Source organism: Sceloporus undulatus, chromosome 10 (assembly GCF_019175285.1).
Source record: "Sceloporus undulatus isolate JIND9_A2432 ecotype Alabama chromosome 10, SceUnd_v1.1, whole genome shotgun sequence".
NCBI classification, from domain to species: Eukaryota; Metazoa; Chordata; class Lepidosauria; order Squamata; family Phrynosomatidae; genus Sceloporus; species Sceloporus undulatus.
In genome coordinates this window covers 2,152,085-2,160,283 of record NC_056531.1, presented here as the reverse complement: position 1 = coordinate 2,160,283, position 8,199 = coordinate 2,152,085, and the positions used below count along the sequence as shown (strand labels likewise).

The window sequence follows — 8,199 nt, the reverse complement described above, 5'->3', positions numbered from 1 at the left end:
TTCTCCGGCATGGCTGGCATGGGACCTCTCTTGGCCACCGTCTCCGGGGCCTCGGCCGGAGTCACCGGCCTCGACGGCAGCGTCATGGCCACCGCCGCCGCCGCTGCAGCCGCCGCCCAGGGCTTGAGCGGAGCCTCCGCCGCCGCCGCTGCAGCCGCTGCCCTGCCCTTCCACCTCCAGCAGCACGTCCTCGCCTCCCAGGTAAGAAGGCCCTGGCACGGCTGGCACTCTGGCAGGAGGGCATCCGGGCAGAGCAAAGCTCTTGCTCGGACCCTCCGATTGGGACTCTTGGAGGAGGGCATCAATGCAGACCCAAGTTTCTAATATAGCTCTCTTGCTGGGACTGGCACTCTTGGAGCATGGCATCAATGCAGACCCAAGTTTCTAATATAGCTCTCTAACTGGGACTCTTGGAGTATGCAGAACATACTGACTGGGGCTGGCGACTGCTGGGACTGGGGCTGTCGGAGTATGGCATCAGTGCCGACCAAGTTTTCTAATATAACCCGTTAACTGGGACCGGGGCTGCTGGGAGTGGGATTGCTGAGACTTCTGGGACTGGATCTGCTGGCACTTCTGGGATTGGGACTGCTGGCGCTGCTGGCACTTCTGGGATTGGGACTGCTGGCGCTGGAGACTACTGGGACTTCTGAGGCTAGGACTGGTGGGACTGGGACTGCTGGGACTTCTGGGACTGGGACTGAAAGGGCCCCCTCCTCTCTGGCCTTGGTTGGGACCCTTCTTTCCTCCGCCTGAGCCTCCAGTATAAATACAAATCCTTAGTTCTGCTCCAAATGGAGGACATTTTGACATTCCTCCTGCACAGGAGGCGGGAATGTAGGACATGTCCTGTCCAAGGAGGACCTCTGGTCACCCTGTCTCCAAGGCCCTACCCACGTCCCCTTTGCCTCCTGATTTCTCAGACTGGATTTGGGCTACTTTGGTTAGACTGGAAAAGGCTCCCTTTCTCTCTTGCTTTGCTTGCTCCTGACAGCTTCCTTTATGCAAGGGAAGGACAAAACAAGAGAGAGGTTTCAAACGTGAGCAGAAGTGTTTTGGGAGAAGCAAAGAGACACCTTCTCCTTCAGTTGTTGTCTTCTCCTCTCTCTTTCTGGCATCTTTTAAAAACCACTCCTCCTCAGGGCAGCAGGAGTGAATCTACTGTCTTTTCTTAGCATCTTCCAACAGCCTTGCAAGGTAGGCTAGGGCTGGCGAGTGGAAGCAGTGACACTCTCTCTAGGAAAGCTCCTGCTGCCAACTTCTTTCTTTCAGTGAGTCTCAAAGGTGCTACATGATCAAGTTCCTTTGTTTTGGCATCAGTGCATACCAGCATGGGGGTATTTTCATAGCAAAGGTCCAGCTGGGATGAAGGAGGGATGGGACCATGGCATGAGGGGTGGCAAAGAGAAGGCCTTCTGGACCAAGGCTTGCCCAGAGGAGCCTATCTCCCTCTTGCTCCGGATCAGCTTGGCTTGCCTCAAGCCAAGCCAAGAGAGAAGAGAGGTGTTGACTGCTGCGGTGGGAATGGCATCTGAGGGTGCTCAGCACCTTGAGATGGAATGATGGAAAGGGCTGGCAAGGGAGCCTCCCTGGGGTTTCCCATGCCAGGGAATGCAAGAGGCCTTGGCTGACACCCTGAGGCTTCCAGGCTGGTCCACATAACCAATGGGAAGGGAGCCTCTGGGCTGCTCTTGGCCAGAGGCAGAGCTCAGAGAAGTTACTTTCTCCTCTCTCCCACCTTTTCTCCCACCAGCCTCCAAAGTGCTGGGAGATGGGGTCCAAAAGAGGACCCTTTCCAATCTGGTGGCCATTGGTTTGAGCGTTGGACTAGGACTCTAGGGGACCAGAGTTCGAATCCTATCCTGGCTCTGGGTGACCTTGGCCGAGTGACAGGCTCTCAGCCTCAGGGAATGGCAAGGGCAAACCCCCTCTGAAGCCACTTGACTTGAAGGTGGAAGGCTGATCTGGGGATTCGAGAGACAAATGGTTTATTTATTTTGTAGCACCTTTGAGACTCACTGGAAGAAAGAAGTTGGCAGCATCAGCTTTCCAAGACTTCTGTCTAGGAAAGCTCCTGCTGCCAACTTCTTTCTTTCAGTGAGTCAGATGGGCTACAAGATCTCTCAACATGCTAAGCCTAGGAAGTCTGAGGCCATGGGGGCCTGTAGAATCCCCCCAAGTGTTGATTTAATCCCTAGATGGGTCTAGCTGAATTGAGGGACTGGGGAGCGGCCAGGTGTTGGACTGCAACTCCCAGCATTCTTCAGCCTTGTCTAGGCCAACCTGGGAGGTGCAGTCCACTCCAGTTGGGAGGCCTGGCCTCCTGGAGGCAAAGGAACTTGTTTAAAACCCTTAGGGCTGGTGTCTTGTCCCAACCTAAGACAACCCACGACCCCAGTCGCCACTGAAGGCCTTCCTTTTGCCCATTTCTGACCCCTTGCCAAGAGGTCTCCCTCTTTCTCCTTCAGCAAGAAGTGGGAGGGAAGGAGAAGAAGGGGGCAAAAGGGGGTGTCCTTGTTGTTGGAAGCTGCCCTTGACCAGACTTTGGGGGTTATGTCCACTGAAGGGCTGGATGGTTCCTCCAGTGTGTTTGGGACCCTTCTACAGGACCTCCATCTGGGTTCTCGGTTTCTGCTAAGTTTGGAATCGCGCTGCGTTTTTGAAGACCTCTTTGAGTCCCCAGGTTTTTTTTTGGGGGGGGGGCAAATATGTATTAAAGTGGGGTGCAAATAGATATAAAAGTGGGGTGAAAATGGATATCAAAACGGGGTGCAAATAGATATTAAAGTGGGGTGCAAATAGATATAAGAGCAGGGTGCAAATAGATTTAAAAGTGGGGTGCAAATAGATATTAAAGTGGGGTGCAAACAGATATCAAAGTGGGGTGCAAACACAGATATCAAAACCAGGTGCAAATGGATATCAAAGTGGAGTGCAAATAGTTTTAAAGGGGGTGCAAAAAGATATAAAAACGGGATGCAAATAGATACCGAAGCAGGGTGCAAATAGATACCAAAGCGGGGTGCAAACAGATGTTTTGAGTTGCCTTGCCTTGTCCTGGGATTGCTTTGGGACAGGCGGCCTGCAAAGGAAAGCGAGCGAAGCGATCCCAAGAGTCAGTAATGAGACTAATCATAATCATAATAGTAATGGATTTCCTTCTTCTCCTTTGCCTCGCAGGGCTTGGCCATGTCTCCCTTCGGAAGCCTTTTCCCGTATCCTTACACTTACATGGCCGCGGCGGCCGCCGCTTCCTCGGCCGCGGCCAGTAGCAGCCCGGTCCACCGGCACCCCTTCCTCAGCGCCGTCCGCCCGCGCCTCCGTTACAGCCCCTACTCGCTCCCGGTGCCTTTGCCAGACAGCAGCAGCAGCAGCCTCTTGACCACCGCTTTGCCTTCGATGGTGGCCATGGGAGAAGGAGGCAAAGCCGGAGCCGCCTTGACCTCCAGCTCGGTGGCTGCAGCGGCCGCGGCGGCTTTGGACTCCGGTTCCGAGCTGAACAGCCGCTCCTCGACCCTTTCCACCGGTTCCACCTTGTCCCCCAAGGTCCCCTCCGGCGACAAGGAAGCCACCAGCGAACTCCAGAACATCCAGCGCCTCGTGAGTGGCTTGGAAGCCAAGCAGGACAGAGACCGGAGTGGGTCGCCTTAAGGAAGAAAGAAAGAAAGAAAGAAAGAGAAAAAGAAAGAAAGAAAGAAATCCCAACCATGATGGGATGAAAAGGGGACCCCCTTCCTGACCTTCTCCCTCCTTTAAGGACAGGGGTCTCCTCCCTTCACCACCTTTTGTGACCCCCAACTCTCTTTCTCCTTCAAGTGGAAGAAAAGGAGAAGAGGGGGGAAAAGAAGTGGGGTCCTCTTGGAAGCCGCTATTGGCTAGACTTTGGGGGGTGAACAGGAACGTGGGGATCCCCCCCCCCAGTCCTGGAAAAGCCAGGCCTCCTCTCCTTGCCCTGCTTTCCAACCCAAGAAGAGGCTGGTTTTCTTAGGAGGAAGCTCTTGGCTTGAATTTGGCTTTTCCTCCCAAAAACGAAGCAGAGGCGAAAGAAAACTCTTGGGTTTTTTTGGAGGGGAAGAAAGGGTCTTTGGGGGGTCTTTTGCAACGCTCCTGTGGGGTCCCTAGGAAGGCTGGGCTTTTGCATGCCTCTCTTTTTTAAAACGTTTGGTCGAAGTCGCCTTCTGTTTTTGGTGTGGACTTGGTTGTGGCTGTCGTTTGTCGTCGTTGTGGTCGTTGTGAAAAGCTTGCTGAACAGGGACGTACATATATATAGATATATAGAGATATAGAGAGAGATAGATATATATAGATATATATTTTAAACAGATCCATCAGGCCACCTTCCTGCTCCACTTCTCTCCCCCCCATTTCTATTTTATTTTATTTCTATTTTATTTTATTCTATTCTATTTCTATTTTATTTCTATTTCTATTTTATTTTTATTTTTTATTTCTATTTTATTTTATTTTTATTAGTTCTATTTCCGTTTTATTTTATTTTATTCTATTTTTATTATTTCTATTTTATTTTTATCTTATTTTATCTTATTTCTATTTCTATTTTATTTTATTATATTATTTCTATTTCTATTTCATTTCATTCTATTCTATTCTATTTTTATTATTTCTATTATTTTTCCATTCTAGTCTATTCTATTTTTATTATTTCTATTTCTATTTTTATCTTATCTTATTTTATTTCTATTTCTATTTTATTTTAATTTTTGATTTCTATTTCTATTTCTATTCTATTTTATTTTTGCAGAAGCGCAGGTCCAAAACACACCGGAGAATCAATCCAGCTTGAGACCGCTTTCACTGCCTGGGCTTCGTGGCAGAGGGACTTTGGGAGTTGTAGTGCGCCTCGCGGAACTACACATCCCTAGTCTCCAGTCTGGTTTCTTGCAGTGTGTTTTCGGCCCAGAAAACCCGCCACTCTCGATTTTCTTTGGCTATGTACTATGAGAAACAAGAGAAGGAGAAAAAGAGGAAAAGAAAAAGAAAAGTGGACCCTCTAAGAAAAGAAAGTATTTATATAATGAATGGATGACTTGTAAATAAGGGACGTATGAATACTCGAAATTAATGTTTTTAATTTATTGATTCCTCTGTGTGTATGTGTGTGTGTGTATATAGTATACATATATATATATATATATGTCTGTAAATAAGGACATCTGGTTTTGAAGTCAGTTTCATTTCAAAAGTTGCGGATCCCTTCTTCGAAAAGAGCGAAACCTCGGAAAAGGAAGACCAAAAAGAGTCGTAGGACTCCTCCAAAAACCGAACTCCATCCTGAAAAGAAAACAAGGGGAAAAGGAAAAGGAAAAGGAAAAAAGATAGCATTGGCATCCTCTGTGTTTTTGTTTTGGTTCACCGTATCATCGCAGGGCAAAGGAAAAGGGGGATAAGATATCGTTCCATTGGGGTTTTATTGTGTTTTGGAGGGGGGGATCTAGGGTGGGTTTTGGGGGGTCGAGCATGCAGAAGACAACCCGGGGTTGGGGTCGTGTGGGACAACCTGGACCTCCATCCGAAGACTGTACCATAAGTGTGTTCTTGTGGCACCTCTTCCTTCTTCTGGAGTACTGCTACCGCCGCCACGGGGAGAAATTGATTCAATAAAGATGTTAAGGAAAGACCAGCTTTGGCTCCAGTGGGGTTTGTTCCTCCCCAAAAAGGCCACAGCAAACAAGGCAACAGCAACAAGGAAAGTCTGGGGTCTGGGTCCCTCTTTGCAGCAACAGCAGCAGCAACAAGAAGAAGAACAACATAGCCCTAAATGCATAGTCCATATGCATCTGACTATGCAAAGGCCATATGCATCTGACAATGGAAAGGCCATATGCATCTGACTATGCAAAGTCTATATGTATCTGACTATGCAAAGGCCATATGTATCTGACTAAGCAAAGTCTATATGTATCTATGCAAAGTCCATATGTATCTGACTATGCAAAGGCCATATGCATCTGACTATGCAAAGTCTATATGTATCTGACTATGCAAAGTCCATATGTATCTGACTATGCAAAGGCCATATGCTGCATCTGCCAATGGAAAGACCATATGCATCTGACAATTGAAAGGCCATATGCATCTGCCTATGCAAAGTCTATATGTATCTGACTATACAAAGGCCATATGTATCTGACTATGCAAAGGCCATATGCATCTGACAATAGAAAGGCCATATGTATCTGACTATGCAAAGGCCATATGCATCTATGCAAAGTCCATATGCATCTGACTATGCTGCCAAATTCTTCCTTCCAGTCTCAAAGGTGCTACCAGGACCCTTGACTCTACAGACTGACACAGCTATATCTTGAAAGAGCCCTCCAGTTTCCATGGGGGGTCCCCTTCCTTTGCCAATATAGGGTTCTGGGTGAGAGATTTCAGCTTGCCTTGGCCTTCAAGAGAAGTTCTCCTTGGCCAGCTCCTCAAAGGTTCCAAACCCACGGCAGAAATCACCCAGTTTCAGACTGCTTGAATTGGCCTGACTCCATGCTAGGGGATTCTGGGAACTATAGCTTAGGGAGGCATGGAGCTTTCTTTGGCAGAGCAGTTCCCAGGATTCCCTAGCCCTGAGCCTGGGCAGTTCAAAGCGGTCTCAAACTGGATTATATCTGCAGTGTGTTTTGGAGTCAAGTCTCCTCCCCAGAGGAAAGAAACTGGAAAGCTTGGCTTCAGACCTGTTCCAGGGCAATAAAGAAATATATAGGGTAGACCCTATGGAAGCAATTATATTTAGACTAATTTGGAACAATTTATCTCTTTCAATTGATTGTAGGGAGAGTGCTGTGTACATTTACAGCGCTATATAAATAAACCTGCTTAATAATAATAATAATAATAATACCCATTTAATAATGTTTATTATTAAATTTTATTATTTACGATTTATTATTTATGATTTATTATTATTATTATTATTATTATTATTTTATTAAATAAATAAATAAAATAATATTTCTTTCCCTCCTAAAGGAGGGCTTCACCAACAAGAGGCTGGCCGTTTATAGGCAGTCCTGTCTATTTTAATAAGACAGATTAAAATAATACCATATATATTCGATGTTTTTAACTGTCTTTATATCTTTTATGGGTTTTGTTGGGTCTGTGACTGCGGAATAATATATATATGTGTTTGTGTGTATGTGTGTATGTTTATATATATATAGATAGATAGATAGATAGATAGATACACTATGTGTGTGTGCATGTCTGTCTCTCTGTGTATATATGTATGTGTGTATATATATATGTGTGTGCACGTGTATATAGATAGATAGATATTATGTATGTGTGTGTGTGTGTGTGCATATATATTCTATGCATGTGTGTGTGTGTGTGTGTGTGTGTGTATAGACGGGAGTAGCAGTACTGTTCAATGGGATTTGCTCCCAGTGAACCCTGTTTAGTATTCTATTATTATTATTATTATTAATCGCTTTTCCCCCAGTCTGGGACTGGAAACATCTCACCAAAGTTCCAACAGGGCCGGCTAAAAGATTTGCAGATACAGCTTAATGTGTGTGTGCGTGCGTGTGTGTGTATATATGTGTATATATCTCTATCTCTATCTCTATCTCTATCTCTATCTCTATCTATCTGTCTGTCTGTCTGTCTGTCTGTCTGTCTGTCTGTCTTTATCTGCAAATCTTTTAGCTGGCCGTGCTGGAACTTTGGTGAGATATTTTGACTCCCAGACTGGGGGAAAGGCGATTAATAATAATAATAATAATAATAATAATAATAATCGTATATCAGGATCGCCAATCCCATTGAACTCCGTGGGCTTTAGCTCTCCTTAGGCGGGGAGATGCATTTCATTTTTGTTCCCCTTCGAGACGGAGAAAAGCCTGGTCTGCGGGTCAATATCCCACCGCACCCTCTACAAATCGGTTGTATTTGTGGGTATTTTATTGATATTGGTGGTTTTTTGAAGCGTGAAGGCTTTTAGCGTTTAACAATTTAAGTATCTATCTATCTATCCATCCATCTATCTATCTGTCATCTATCTGCACATCCCTCTGTTCGTCTACCTATCTTCCTACCTATCTATCCATCTAACCATCCATCTATCTATATATTTATCCATCTATCTGTCCACTCACCTGTCCGCCCATCTGTCCGCACGTCTGTCTGTCTATCTATCTATCTATCTATCTATCTATCTATCTATCTATCTATCTATCT

At 46.1% G+C, this 8,199-nt stretch overlaps 1 protein-coding gene across 1 annotated transcript in view; it reads left to right on the top strand.

The window, feature by feature from the left end:
* TBX3 (T-box transcription factor 3) overlaps positions 1-4,074 on the top strand; it is a 9,343-nt gene extending 5,269 nt beyond the window's left edge. Inside the window, exons 3-4 of the mRNA XM_042441859.1 lie at positions 4-201; positions 3,181-4,074. Coding sequence (XP_042297793.1) covers positions 4-201; positions 3,181-3,651 — 669 coding nt within the window. The 3' untranslated portion in view covers positions 3,652-4,074. The remainder of the gene's footprint in view (positions 1-3; positions 202-3,180) is intronic.
* The last annotated feature ends 4,125 nt before the right edge of the window (positions 4,075-8,199 follow it).